Source organism: Anomaloglossus baeobatrachus, chromosome 5 (genome assembly GCF_048569485.1).
Source record: "Anomaloglossus baeobatrachus isolate aAnoBae1 chromosome 5, aAnoBae1.hap1, whole genome shotgun sequence".
Lineage (NCBI taxonomy): Eukaryota > Metazoa > Chordata > Amphibia > Anura > Aromobatidae > Anomaloglossus > Anomaloglossus baeobatrachus.
The window spans coordinates 413,156,881-413,172,840 of NC_134357.1; the positions used below are offsets into that span (position 1 = coordinate 413,156,881).

General features: G+C 45.4%; 1 protein-coding gene across 1 annotated transcript in view; it reads right to left on the reverse strand.

The window, feature by feature from the left end:
• Window positions 1-844: 844 nt before the first annotated feature.
• Window positions 845-15,960, reverse strand: part of GJC1 (gap junction protein gamma 1) — a 113,333-nt gene continuing 98,217 nt past the window's right edge. Inside the window, exon 3 of the mRNA XM_075350252.1 lies at window positions 845-4,956. Within this exon, the coding sequence (XP_075206367.1) occupies window positions 3,770-4,942 (1,173 nt within the window). The 5' untranslated portion in view covers window positions 4,943-4,956 and the 3' untranslated portion in view covers window positions 845-3,769. The remainder of the gene's footprint in view (window positions 4,957-15,960) is intronic.

A 15,960-nucleotide genomic window follows, 5' to 3' on the forward strand; every position in this document is an offset into this window, starting at 1 on the left:
AGAAACCAGGATTTGGACATATATACCAGAATGTGCCCAGGAGAGGGATATATATCAGGAAGGGTACAGAAACCAGGATGGGGATATATATATAAGAGGGGGCCCACAAAGAGGACATATATACCAGGAGGAGGACCGATGTACCAAGAAATGGACAAATAAACAAGGATGAGGACATATATACTAAGATGGGTTCAGGAGGAGGACATACCTACCAGGAAGGGCCCAGGATGAGGACATATATGCCAGAAAGGGAGGAAGGGGACATATATACCAGGAAGGGGGATATATACCTGGATGGGGACATATATACCAGAAGGACATATATACTAGTAGAGGCCCTAGATGGGGACATGTATATATTTGTATATAAACTTGGCTTTTATTGATACAAAACATATAAGGTTGACAAAAATAAAGGTTGAAAACCTACCCTCTATTGATTTACTGCCACATTATTTTTAAGGTGAGCCTCTACAGCCAGGTATTATGTGTTTTGGGATTATATTATAATATAATATAAATAATTATTTACTGCACACACTGCCTTGTTTATATACAGTACTTACTGTGCATTCTATTATCAGTGCCCTGATACTTCATTTGGGATAAGAACAGGATTGTTATGTCCATCACTATCTCATCCATTCTTTTTTCTTATCAATCATGTTTTTAACAATTTTTTGTCAGCCTCATATGTTTTCTATCAATAAAAGCCATGTTTATACATTAATAGCTCGGTTTGCACATTTTTACTTTGCAGCTTTTTTCCTCTCATGTTACATTTCATTTTTTTTGCATAGTTTTTGTTTGTACCCCTCCCTTTATTTATATTTATTACATTGTGTTGCTCACTACTTCTTTCTTAACAAAGTGTTGCGAGGAGCAGTGTGTGTGTGTATGGGGAGATATTATACAGAAGGGCAGTGTGTGAGAGATATTATTGGGAGAGGCAGTGTAGAGAGTGTATTATGGAGAGGGGCGGTGTAGAGGGTGTATTATGGAGCGGGGCAGTGTAGGAGGTATATTATTAATTTTTTGAGGGAAATAGGGTACTTCATTTTCTGGAACAACTTCAACGGTGCTAACACTTTTGGCCATGACTGTGTGTGTATATATGTTTTTCCAAAAGTGGTGGCGAGACTGTGGAAGGTGTGAGGGGTGGAGGCGGAGTAGAGCCTGGACGGAGTCTCAAGGGGTCCCGAAAATTTTGCCAGTATGGGGCCCTCAAATTCCTAGTGGCAGCCCTGTAACCAGGGACCATGAAAAGGCAGTCCAATATTCATGCACCATGTCATACAGCTGGGAGAGCTGAGCAGATCGATATATAGATTTTTGGGAAATATTTAGAATAATCTTTGTTTTTATAATTTAATCATATGCTCTTCCTAGGATTTTCAGGCCAGGGGGCAGTCCTATCAGTGACTCACACCTTTCTTTCTACAAGTGTACATATAGAGATAGCTGTCACTGACAGGACCGCCCACTGGACAAAAAATCCCAGAAAGAGCAGAGGACTAAATGATAATAAAACACACATTATACTGAATCATTTTTCACAAATCTATATATCAATCTGCTCAGATCTCCTTGCTACAATATAGTGTGTTCAGATTGGACTGCATTTTCATGATAACAGGTTCTCTTTAAGTATTTGCTTGTATTTTCAGGACCCAAAGATTTAGCGTTAAGATTTTTGCTCTTTAATCTTGAAATCTGAAAAAATTGAAAACTCTTCCTGTGTTTTTTTTGGGGTTCAAAAAAGATACATGCTTACATGGAGGTGGTTCTTATGTACATAACTGGTCTATACGAGTTCCAAGTTGTATGCAACCATAATAAAGCACCATACCAATCTATAAGCTTTGATTTCAGACAGGGATGCTTGGAGTGTTGTTATTTTTTCTCTCTCTGAGATTCATAAAGAATCAGTTAGAAAGCGGATATAAGCTTTATTATGGAGGTATTATTATTATATGGCATTTCACAATGCACAAATGGTTACATATTACAAAACTGTAGAGACACTGCATTTCTCCATACAGGCCCTGTTGTGTCTGTGCTTTCTTTATAGCAAGTAAAACATTACTGTAATTACCTGTGCTCAATAAATAAACTACCATAAAAAAATGCTTCAGAATATTTCTTATGCAAAAAAACGTTTGGTACCATATTGCCAGCTGAAAAATAAGTTTTACTGCTCTCAGTAAAAAGAAAGATAACAAAATATGTTAAACAGCAATCTATAAAGAAAACTCAGGTCAAGCCTGATGAAGGGCATAAATTGTCTCTAGACCTTGCTGTTTAACATTTATTATGTTAGACATTAAAAGGTGTCATTTTTAAGACAAGAGAAATAAAACTTGCTTCTTACACATTAACAGTTTAGAACATTCAAATAATAATAATAATAAAATTAAGATATTAAGAAACTTCAAATAATAATAAAATTAAGATATTAAGAAACAAGACAATTTAAAGAAGGGAGGCACTTGTTCACATAAAAGGATAAAAAAAACACTGAGACAAAGACATGCCGTTTCTCTGTATGTAGCAGTCAAGTCTTAGGCTGTAAACTGGAATTATTTCATCCCATAACAAACAGCTGATAAATTTGTAGGAAGGGGAAGTCTGGGATCTGGTTTCTATCTATACATGCCTTTCCCCTTTCTCACAGAGTTGATAAACTAAACACTATAAGTTAATGAATAAATTGTCCATTGCAGTATGTTTCATGAACAATCTATCCTGTGAGGTCAGCTATGTTGATATAAAATAAGAACAATACATTATATTTAAGGGAACCTGTCAGGTGCTTTTTGCCCCCCACATTGCCACCACTATCAGTATTCCCTTCTACTCTTGTAGTAAAGGTGTGCTTGGTAGCTGACGTCATCCTAACCCTGTTCGCAAGAACGTAAATCATGCCACGCTTGGTGGGATTAGAGTGCGGCCAGCTTGGCTTGTTTCCGGATTATCTACACTTCCGGAAATGCTAACAGGTAATTTGCACGTGTCACGAGCGGGAATTAAAAATTAAGCACCAGCTCAGACAGGTAATTTACATAATGAGTGAAAAGATATTAAAAGTCCTTTTCTAACCAAAGTAAGGCAACTGCTTGAGTTTCCAAGCATAACTTTATAAAGTACAGGAGTAGAACTGTATGGTAGTTATGGTGGCCATTTAGGAGGCCAAAAAGTATGTGACACGTTCCCACACATATAGCACTCTGCAGAACAATACAAGGCACTTTTAGGGCCACGGCTGAGACCTGAGATGCAGTCTGACAGCAGAGGGGTAAAGGCAGTAATTTATCCAGTAATTAGCAGCTACATAACTAATAAAAGCTGCTTGATCGTATTATAATTATTGTTAACCAGTTTACCAACATATCAACTTTGATAAATTACCCTCCCGTTAATACTGACTGAAAAGAAAAAAAAGAGCCAGAAACGAAAAATTAATCCTGTAAAAAAGAATATAGCATAAAATAAATGTATAAAAACCTTTCAGCATTCAATATACAAGAATACAATAAAGACGAGGAATGTACTGTGTGATAGATTACAGGGCAAAGTCAAAGTTTCATGAGCCAAGAGAACAGACTGCATAATCCATGGGGTATTCTCCCAATTCTTTCATCATATAAAAGGAATGGACATCTTGCATTTCTCCAAAAGAGCAAAAATATTTACAGGAATGGAAGCTATCACTCTGCTGTCTGTTCCTCCTGGAGACAGTAAGTCACAACTTTTTTCTGCTGCATTGTTAAATCCACACAGACGTTTTTCCATCTCCAGACCGGCTGCTGACACTGCTCTTACTTGAGCCTTTCTTTGACCTCTTCTCTTTGGTGGAAGGTGGGTTATTATGGCTACTGTAAGCTTGGATAGCAGATTCCAGGCGTTCCTGAGCCACACGGACCTCCCTGTGAAGGTGTTCTAGTTCAGTGGGAATACTGTCCTCACTGTTCCCATACTGCTGTTCCTGAGCAATATTGGCCCTGTTCTGTTTATAAGCTATTTTGGCATTTGTAAGTTCTGTGTAATGGATCTGATCTGGTTTCACAGCTATGTTGTATCCAGGGGGAGCTGAAGGCGTATTCCATGAGAAAGGATAATTATATGATGAAGAATCATCCACTTGTTTCCCTCGGTTATTAAGTGCATCCCGTATGGTCCCAAACCCAAGATGAAGCATCTCCCAAACATTCAGGAGCAGGCACAAACAGCTTACTCCATACATGATTAACAAGAAGATGGTCTTCTCAGTAGGCCGGGATATAAAGCAGTCGACTGTATGTGGACAGGGTTTCCTGTGGCATTCATATCTTGTAATCACTTCAAATCCATACAAGAAATATTGGCCAGCCAAAAATCCAATCTCAAAAATGGTCCTAACCAACAACTGAAGGACATAAATTCTTAACAATCCATCAGCTCTTATCCGCCTTCGTCCATCGTGTTTTATTTTGTTGTGGCTTACTTTGCCTCTGTCACTGTCCAGTTCAGTCTCTGGATACATCATTGGGTCCTCTTCATTGTCATCTTCCACTTCTTCAAGAGCGCGATTTTGCTTCCAGCGCAAAGACAGAGCTCTAACCCTCGCCTTCCTGTCATACTCGTTACGCTCCTCTATTTTTGCAATCTTGTGAATAGCATAGCCCAAGTACAACAGAGGTGGCGTGGCCACCAAGATAATCTGAAATACCCAAAACCGAACATGAGAAAGGGGGGCAAAGGCATCATAGCAAACGTTCTCACAACCAGGCTGATCAGTGTTGCACTCAAACTTAGACTGTTCATCATAGTAAATGGATTCTCCTCCCACAACCGTCAGAACAATGCGGAAAACTATCAGTACAGTCAGCCAAATCTTTCCAACAAATGTCGAATGATTATGGATTTCTTCTAACAGACGTGTCAGAAAACTCCAGCTCATGTTGCTTGTTCCTCCTTGAACATAAAAGGGAAAATCTAGTGAATTTACAAACTCAAAACGCTTCCTGTTTACCAAAGCCATATGTAACCAAGTACATCAACAAACACATGCAATATACAAGACAAGTAATTCCTATCAAAAAATCTTTGAATACAGCAAGAGATCATCAAGGTCGGATTATTCAGTCACCACAATAGTGCAAAAGATATGATTAGTGATTGGCTGAATAAAACCAGATAAGCATATTAAACTGCAAGACAAATCACTTAGGCTATGTGCGCACAGTGCATTTTTCGCAGCATTTTTGGGCTCAAAACTGCATGACTTTGCTTCCCCAGGAAAGTCTATGAGTTTTCATTTTTGCTGTCCGCACATAACCTTTTTTTTAAGCTGCGTTTTTTAGCTTAAAAAAAATAATTGACAGTTCAATTCTTCGTTTTTCTGCATTTTCCCCCCATGCAATGCATTTGAAAAACGCAGAAAAATGCAGAGATCAAAAACGCAGCAAAACGCAGCCAAAAATGCACCAACGAGGTAAAAACGCATGCGTTTTTACCGATGCATTTTTTGCACGTTTTTGCCGTGGGTGCGTTTTTATGCGTTTTTGGAGCACAAAAATGCATAAAAACGCAGCGTGCGCACATAGCCTAAAGGCCGCTTTACACACAACGACATCGCTAACGAGATGTCGTTGGGGTCACGGAATTCGTAACACACATCCGGCCTCGTTAGCGATGTCGTTGTGTGTGAAACGCAGGAACGACCATTAACAATCAAAATCACTTACCTTATCGTTGATGCGTCGTTCTATTCCCAATTATCGTTGCTGTTGCAGGACGCAGGTTGTTCGTAGTTCCTGCGGCAGCATACATCGCTACGTGTGACACCACAGGAACGAGGAACATCACCGTACCAGTGACCGCCGGCAATGAGGAAGGAAGGAGGTGGGCGGGATGTTCCGCCTGCTCATCTCCGCCCCTCCGCTTCTATTGGGCGGCCGCTTAGTGACATCGCTGTGACACCGAACGAACCTCCCCCTTAGAAAGGAGGCGGTTCGCTGCCCACAGCAACGTCGCTAGGCAGGTAAGTACGTGTGACCGTTGCTAACGATGTTGTGCGCCACGGGCAATCTGCCCGTGACGCACAACCGACGGGGGTGGGTGCTTTTACCAGCGACATCGCTAGCGATGTCGCTGTGTGTAAAGCCTGCTTTAAGGTGCACAAGCGACAATATTGGGAAAGGCCTTTACTTTTATCACTGCTAACAATTATAGCCCAAGGCTCCAATTCATCATTTGCATTTTTTAGGCTAGGGCCCCACTTTGCGTTTTCCTACTTGCAGTTCTAAACGCACATTTTGGGCTTAATTGATTTGACCAAAGTTGCCTTTTTCAGAAATTTAGCGCTGAAAACGAATGCGTATTTGCCGCGTTTTAGATGCATTTTCAGCGCTTTTTACCTGCTTTTCCACCTGCATTTTGATGCGTTTTGAACATCATGACACTGCTAAATAAAGTTTAAATAGTCAAAATCAATGAAAAAATTGGAAAAAAAGAATCAAATCTATATTTTTGTAAAAATTAATGAAAAATACATTAATTTAATGAAATTATAGCGGTAATATGATATTTAATGGAAAAATAGCAATAATTTAGTGAAAATCTTATTTTTAATTGTCAGACTATGTGTGTGTGTGTAAAGTGACATATGAAATCATTATTTTGAAGTCCAAAAACGCATGTTTTCAGCACTGGAAAAGCAGGTAAAACGCTGGAAATTGCTGGAATCTTGGTTTTTGCCATTTCTCATAGACTACAATGTTAGCAAAACGCAACCAAACGGCAAAAACAATTGACATGTTGCTTCTTTGAACGCATGGTTTTTGCCACAAAATATGCAAATTAAACGCAGCGTTTAGAAATGCAAAGTGGGGTCAGAAATTTCACAATTTCCATGGGATAACATGGAAACACAAAACGCAAGCCATTTGGCCATAAAACGCTGCAGCTCAAAATGCTTTAAAGTCTCTTTCTTTTTTTATCTTGTGGTATTAGTTACTGCTTTTGCTGCCAAATTCATCAAAATGGCGATTGTGGTTCATGAATTTGACAGAGTCAAAAATGGTCTTTTTTTTTTGTCTTGAACTGTTTTTATGACTTTGATACCAAAAGTCACACGATTCACAAAATGCCACAAAAATTGAACTAAAATACTGGCATACTCAAAAAAAGACCCCAGGGAAACTGAAGTTGTGCCAAATTTTGCAATTTAATTAACGCGTCACAATTGATGAATGAGGCGAAAACATCTGGCATTGCTAAAATCTGCCCATAAAGCGAAAATAGGTGAGAACATATAAAATAGACATCAAAAAAGGCACAAATATAATAATGAATGGGCACAAACAAAAAAAGGCACACAACTAGACAAAAAATACCACAGAGGTAATAATAAATTGGGGTCTAAGTGTATTAAAGCTGAACTGGTTCTGAACTGTGATCATGATGACTAACAAAGGTCATTCATGCTAGAAGCAAAACGGTTTTGATTCTTTGGGATTGCACATGAAATCACCAAAAAAGTGCAAAGAACTGGAAGTAATTTAGTACATTCCAGAAGTTTTTTTATGATTTTATCTGCCAAGCTAAAATGAAAAATTATGCCACAGAATGTAGGATATCCTTTTCAATTGGTGCCATTCTCTTAAGTACTTATAAATAAATGGACAGCCCTATTGTAGAAACAGCATCTTGGTTCATATGACTCATTTTTATAGCATACAAACAATAAGCAAACATAGTTCTAAATATACAGATATTATTTTTATAAACAATGATAATGCACTGTAATATTTTATGTGGTATTATTAATTAAATATTCAATAATTGTTCCGATCAACCAAACGGAACAAGATTTTTTTGTGTTGTTTTGGCTAGTAGAAGTACATACCTACAGCTGAGACATGCCACCCTTACATAGGACAGCACATTACATTAACATATCTACTTTAAAGGTTTATTTCCACAGTTGTAACTTATGGATCGACAGAGGGGACTGCCAAAGTAAGTATACGTTCACATGTCCTGTAATCACCCGTTAGAAGGGATCCTGCAGAGATCCACTGGCATAAAGTTCTGCAAACACAACTTTCTTGTCCATTTTGAAAAAAACTGATTTTTGCAGGATCCATTTTTTTGTACATGGGAGTCTATGGAAAACAGATCCATTAAGCCTGCTTTCACACTGCTTTTTTTTAACATGTGTCATTAACGTTTTTTTAACGCAAAAACGGATCATGTGCAAATGGATTTTCCTTTCAATGCATTTGCAATGGACTCGCGTCAACATGCGTTCACCTGCATTTGCGTGTGTTATAGTGAGGATCCAGCGACTTGCAGTTTTTTTTTTTTTTCAAAAACGCTACTTGTAGCGTTTTTGAGCTGTGTCCAAATACTGCAAATTGCTGGATCCTGACTATACTGCATGTAAACGCATGTGAACGCTGGCATGCTGATAGACAGGATACTGCTTGCTCTACTGAGCATGCACAGAAACCAGCCTGGCGTCATCAGTCCCTCTCTCCACCTCTCTCCCTCCCTCCCCCTCTCTCCCTCTCTCTCCTCCTCCCTGTCTCTCTCCTCTCTCCTCCGCCTGAGAGCGGAGGACGCTCGTAACCAAGGTAAATATCGGGTAACCGCGGGCTTAGTTACCCGATGTTTATCTTGGTTACGTGTGCAGGGAGCAGGCAGCCCTGCTCCCAGCAGCTGCAGACTCTCGTAACCAATGTAAATATCGGGTATCCAACCAAGTTACCAGATGTTTACGTTGGTTACGAGCCTCCGCAGCTGTCAGATGTCGGCTTCCAGTCTTTCACGTTCAGTTCCCCTCACTCCCGATCACATGACTCCAATGCCCGCCCATAAACTTAAAGTGACAAGATCCTGCAAAATAACACATGCGTTTGCATGCGTTTTTCTTTGCAAAAGCAGGATCCGTTTTGCAGCAAAAAAACGTTCATGACGCATGCTAAAAAAAAGGAATGTGTGAAAGCACCCTAACTTATTTAAGTTATTTACGGGGGAATACTATTCTCCTTAAGGAGACTTTGCAAGCCAGTCTGGCTGCCAGTAAGGGGACTTATAGCTGCCACGCCCCTCTAGGAAATATTCAAATTGTCTCTCCAGTAAAGGAGACAAACTCTAGCGCAGCGCCACCTATTGTGACTTTTAGGATCGCTACTTCCAATAGGTGCTGCTGCGCTAGAGTTTGTCTCCTTTACTGGAGAGACAATTTGAATATTTCCTAGAGGCGCGTGGCAGCTATAAGTCCCCTTACTGGCAGCCAGACTGGCTTGCAAAGTCTCCTTAAGGCCCCTTTCACACGTCAGAGATTCTGGTACGTTTGTGCTTTTTTTTAAACGTACCAGAATCACTGACATACGCAGACCCATTATAATGAATGGGTCTGCTCACACGTCAGTGATTTTTCACTGCACGTGTCTCCGTGCGGCGTACCCGCGTGTCCGTGATTGCCGCACGGAGACATGTCCATTTTTTTTTCTGGCATCACTGATGTCCCACGGACCACGCAGTGGTGTGGTCCGTGAAACACGTGCCAGAAAAAAACGTGCTTTTAAAATAATAAACATTTTAACTCACCCGGCGTCCAGCGATGTCCTCTGCAGCCCGTGCAGCTTGCTGCTTCTCAGCCGGCTCATTATTGTCGCGCATATTCATGATGCGCGACACAGCCGACCCGGAGGCAGCTGCTGCGGGGGTCAGCGCCGGCCGGATGCTGCACCGCGGGAGCGATCAGCACCATGGAGAGCGGGAGCGCGCACAGGTGAGTTGATTACTAAATGCAATCACGGGCCACGGAGAACGGAGCCCGGATTGCACTTAGACAACCCCCGTGTGCCGTGATTCACGGCACACGCAGGGACATGTGCGTGTTTTACACGCCAGTGAAAAACATCAGTGTTTTTCACCGACGTGTGAAACGGGCCTAAGGAGAATAGTGTTCCCCCGTGGTCCCCACATAGCTTTCTCATGAGCCAGATCAGACACCCCATACTTTGCACTGACGAGGACAAGCACCCCGAAACACAGTGTCTGCAAATTGGGATTCTGATCTGGCATATATCCTGAGTCATATTGCAAAGGATTGTTAAAAATCCACTTGTGACTTTAAGGATCTCTACTTCCAATAGGTGGCGCTGCGCTAGAGTTTGTCTCCTTTACTGGAGAGACAATTTTAAGTTATTTAGTCATCCGTTTTCTTGAATTGTAAAGGATTCTTTTTTTTCTTACTGGACTAGTTTCAAATGGAAGACAAATAGCAATCTGTTAACTGATCCATTTTCCATAGACTCCCATGATAAAAAAAGAAAACAGAGCCTGCAAAAATATATTCAAAACGGACAAGAAAGTTGTGTTTGCACAAAAAAGAGAATTTTGTTACTTACCGTAAATTCTTTTTCTTATAGTTCCGTATTGGGAGACCCAGACCATGACCATGGGTGTTTAGCTTCTGCCTCCGGAGGAGACACAAAGTACTACACTTAAAAGTGTAGCTCCTCCCTCTAAGCTTATACACCCCCTGGTAGCCAGTCCTAGCCAGTTTAGTGCAAAAGCTGAAGGAGAATAGCCACCCACAAGTAGAACAAAGTAAGAACCGGAACAACCGGAGACTCTGTCCACGACAACAGCCGGTGAAGACACGCGGAACAAGGAAATTGCCAACAGGCAACAGGGAGGGAGCTGGGTCTCCCAATACGGAACTAGAAGAAAAAGAATTTACGGTAAGTAACAAAATTCTCTTTTTCTTTATCGTTCCTTTGGGAGACCCAGACCATGGGACGTTCCAAAGCTGTCCCTGGGTGGGAATAAACAGAAAAAACTAAGAAGTAGGGGGAGCCTAACTTCACAAGGATGCGTCTGCCCAAGCTCGCATCTGCCGAAGCATGAGCATGCACTTGGTAGTGCTTCGAAAAGGTATGCAGGCTAGTCCAAGTGGCAGCCTGACAGACTTGTTGAGCCGTAGCCTGGTGCCTAAAAGCCCAAGAGGCAACGACAGCTCTGGTCGAGTGTGCTTTGATCCCCGGCGGGGGAGGCACCTGAGTACTCTGGTAGGCGTCCGAAATGGTCGATCTAATCCAACGGGCCAAGGTCGGCTTAGAAGCAGAGAGACCCTTGCGTCGCCCTGTGGTTAGCACAAAAAGAGAGGCGCACCGCCTAAGCGCAGCGGTGCGAGACACATAAATCCGGAGAGCACGCAACGGATCTAGAGTATGCAGCGCTTTCTCAAAGCGATGAACAGGGGCCGGACAGAAGGAAGGCAAGGAAATATCCTGGTTAAGGTGGAAGGAAGAGACCACCTTAGGAAGAAAGTCCGGGGTCGGACGGAGAACTACCTTGTCTTGGTGAAAAACCAAAAAAGGTGACTCCGAGGAGAGCGCAGCCAAATCAGAGACTCTCCTGAGAGAAGTTATGGAAACTAGAAAGGCCACCTTTTGAGAAAGACGATACAAAGAAACCTCCCTAAGGGGCTCGAAAGGGGGTTTCTGCAATACCGTGAGGACCAAGTTAAGGTCCCAGGGATCCAAGGGCCGCCGATAAGGCGGAATGATGTGAGACGCACCTTGCATGAAGGTGCGGACCTGAGCCAGCCGGGCGAGACGCCGCTGGAACAGCACTGATAGAGCTGAGACTTGTCCCTTGAGAGAGTTGAGGGACAGTCCTAGCTGCAGACCGGACTGTAAAAAAAAACCAGAAAGGTCGGCAACGAGTATGGCCAAGGAGAATGGCCGGAAGAGCGACACCAGGACAGGAAAATTTTCCAAGTCCTGTGATAGATCTTGACGGAGGAAGACTTACGGGCCCGAGTCATAGTGGAGATGACTTCAGGAGGAATACCAGAAGCCGTCAAAATCCAGGACTCAAGAGCCACGCCATCAATTTGAGTGCCGCAGAATTCGGGCGGAAAAACGGACCTTGCGAGAGCAGGTCTGGACGGTCCGGAAGATGCCACGGCATCTCCACGGACAGTTGGAGCAGGTCCGGATACCAAGCTCGCCTGGGCCAGTCCGGTGCAATGAGGATGACTCGACGACCCTCCATTCTGATCTTGCGCAGGACTCTGGGCAAGAGAGCTAGAGGGGGAAACACGTAGGACAGACGAAACTGGGACCAGTCTTGAACCAGAGCGTCCGCGGCGAAGGCCTGAGGATCGTGGGAGCGAGCCACGTAAACCGGAACCTTGTTGTTGTGACGGGATGCCATTAGGTCCACGTCCGGAGTGCCCCACTTGCGGCAGATTGACTGAAACACTGCCGGGTGCAGGGACCACTCGCCACCGTCCACGGATTGACGGCTGAGATAATCTGCCTCCCAGTTTTCTACGCCAGGGATGTGGACTGCGGATATGGTGGACTTGGAGTCCTCCGCCCATTGAAGAATGCGTTGGACCTCCAACATTGCCAGGCGGCTGCGTGTCCCGCTTTGGTGATTGATGTAGGCAACCGCTGTCGCGTTGTCTGACTAGACTCGAATGTGCCTGCCCGCCAACAGGTGGTGAAAGGCTAGGAGAGCTAGAAGCACAGCTCTGGTTTCCAGCACATTGATTGAAAGGGCTGACTCGGACGGAGTCCAAGTGCCCTGTGCTCTGTGGTGGAGATGTACCGCTCCCCAGCCGGATAGGCTGGCATCCGTGGTGAGAATCACCCAGGACAGAGTCAGGAAGGAGCGCCCTTGGGACAGGGAGAGGGGTCAAAGCCACCACTGAAGAGAGCTCCTGGTCCGTGGCGACAGAGCCACTAACCTCTGTAAGGAGGAAGGCCGCTTGTCCCAACAGCGGAGAATGTCCAACTGCAGAGGACGCAGATGGAACTGGGCAAAGGGAACCGCCTCCATGGAGGCCACCATTTGACCCAGCACCTGCATCAGGCGCCTGAGGGAATAACGGCGGGGCCTCAGGAGAGAGCGCACCGCTAGCCGGAGAGACTGCTGTTTGATTAAGGGCAACTTCACAAGTGCCGGCAAAGTCTCGAACTGCATCCCTAGGTACGTGAGACTCTGGGTCGGAGTCAGAGTGGATTTGGGAAGATTGACAATCCACCCGAATTTGGCTAGGGGGGAGAGAGTGAGCGAAACACTCCGCTGACAGTCTGCGCTGGATGGACCCTTGACCAGAAGGTCATCCAGATAAGGAAGCACTGCTAACCCCTGGAGGTGCAGGACCGCAATCACTGCCGCCATGACCTTGGTGAATACCCGAGGGGCCGTGGCTAACCCGAAGGGGAGAGCCACGAATTGGAAATGATCCTCTCCTATCGCAAAACGTAACCAACGCTGATGTGACACTGCGATTGGCACATGTAGATAGGCATCTCTGATGTCGATGGACGCCAGGAAATCCCCTTGGGTCATAGAGGCAATGACTGATCGCAGAGACTCCATGCGAAAATGCCGCACCCGGACATGCTTGTTGAGAAGCTTGAGATCCAGGATGGGCCGGAAGGTACCGTCCTTTTTTGGAACTAGGAAGAGATTTGAGTAAAAACCTCTGAACCGTTCCTGAGCGGGAACTGGGACAATCACTCCGTTTGCCTGCAAGGACGCCACGGCCTGCGAGAAGGCGGCGGCCTTGGAGCAGGGGGGAGTTGAGAGAAAAAATCTGTTTGGCGGGCTGGAAGAGAATTCTATCCTGTAGCCGTGAGATATGATGCCTCTCACCCACTGATCGGAGACTTGCTTTAACCAAGCGTCGCCAAAGTGGGAGAGCCTGCCACCAACTAAGGACGTGGCTGGAGCGGGCCGAGAGTCATGAGGAAGCTGCCTTAGTGGCAGAACCTCCTGCGGTCTTCTGCGGACGCGCTTTTGGGCGCCAGTTGGATTTCTGATCCTTGGCTGAGTTAGCGGACGAGGCGGAAGGCTTAGAGGATGACCAGTTGGAGGAACGAAAGGAACGAAACCTCGATTGATTCCTACCCTGGACGGGTTTCCTGGTCTTGGTTTGTGGCACTCTTCCCGTCAGTAGCTTCTTTAATTATTTCATCCAGCTGTTCACCAAACAGCCGTGAACCAGCAAAAGGGAGCCCAGCAAGAAACTTCTTGGAAGAAGCATCTGCCTTCCACTCTCGAAGCCACAAAATCCTGCGGATAACAAGAGAATTAGCTGAAGCCACCGCAGTGCGGTGAGCAGCCTCTAGCATGGCAGACATGGCATAAGATGAAAAAGCTGAAGCCTGAGAAGTTAAGGTAACCATCTCAGGCATAGATTCCTTGGTGAGGGAATGCATCTCCTCTAGAGAAGCAGAGATGGCTTTGAGAGCCCACACTGCTGCAAAAGTCGGGGAAAACGCGGCCCCCGCAGCTTCATACACAGATTTGGCCAGAAGGTCAATCTGACGGTCAGTGGAATCCTTAAGTGAGGTGCCGTCAGCCACCGACACAACGGTCCGGGCTGAGAGCCTAGACACCGGAGGGTCTACCTTTGGGGAGTGAGACCACTCCTTGACCATCTCAGGTGGAAATGGAAACCGGTCATCAGAACCACGCTTTGGAAAGCGTTTGTCAGGGCAGGCCCTGGGTTTGGTCACAGTGGTCTGAAAACTGGAGTGGTTAAAGAACACACTCTTTACTCTCTTAGGCGAGGTAAACTGATGTTTTTCTGCCAGAGAGGGTTGCTCCTCTGACACTGGCGGATTGAGATCCAGCAGAGAATTAATAGAAGCAATCAAATCACTAAGATTTGAGTCACCCTCAGAGAAATCGAAGGGATACATAGCCTCCGAGCCCCCAGTGAGGGCATCCTCCTCATCTTGAGAGTCAGCTCTTGAGACAGAGCCGTGGGATGGGGAGGGGGAGGAAACCCTGTGCCTTCTCTTAGAAGGACGGGGTCTGGGATCAGATGATGAATCCTCCGTGAGCTCCGATGGACGGAGGTCAGAGGATAGGAATCCTCTGTCAAGAGTATTAGAGGCACCCTGTGAGGGGGGCTGATGCATATTCATCAAAGTCCTGGACAAAAGTCCCATGGACTCAGCAAATGACTGGGATATGGACCTAGAAAAGGACTCTACCCAGGCCGGGGGTTCAGTCACAGGTGCAGCAGCAGCCTGAGAGACCACTGGGGGTGAGACTCCAGGCTGTGGCACCGCCAAGTTAGAGCAACCACAGTGTGGATAAATGCTCGGCTCAGGCAGCAGGAGCTTACATGCAGTGCATGCAGAATAAAGCTTTGGAGCCTTGCTCCTTGTGTGAGACATGCTGCTGGAGTGGGGGCTTTGCAGAGAATGAACCCCAGGGAGAATATACAGAGGTCCACAACCGGAGACTGGCTGTGGCTTACCAGACCGCTGAGCGCGGTGTTGTGTGCCCTCCAGATCCCAAAGCCCGGTCCCCCAGTCGCAGCACCTCAGCAGAGATGCAGAATGCAGGATGTCCCAGAGCAGAGTGAACTCTGCCTGAGAAACTAGGGGGCGTTCCTATAAAAGAGCGGGAACTGGAGGGCCATAGAGACCTGCAGGGAAGGAGGGACGCCCCAGCAGTGGGGAGTGTCCCTCCCCTGTGTAGAACGGCCGCCGGGAGGAGCCGAACCTGTCCCTCTGCATGAGTGACATGCGAGGGCAGGAAAATGAAACTAGGCCTCCGGCGAAGCCGGGGCCTAAATTTAAGCGGCGAGGCCGACAAGCAGGCACCATCGGCGCGGTTCTCAGGCAAAAGCTAGAGAACCCGCCGGAAAAGTTAAAACAATCACATACAGCATACTCTCCCCTTACAATAAAGAACCGGGACCCCCAACATAAACGTCTCAGGTACTTAGCTGCTGAGACGCAGGGCCATGTCCCTGGGGATGAGTGCTCCGGTCCAACAGATTCCTCAAGGGGCTGTGGATGGAGACCGGACTCCTGCCAGGCATGGAGACCGTGCTGGCTCCCACTTCAAGCCAGAGCCCAGAAGGGATGGTGAAGGAGCGCGGCATGTAAGGCTGCAGCCTTGTAAATCAACCTTAACAAC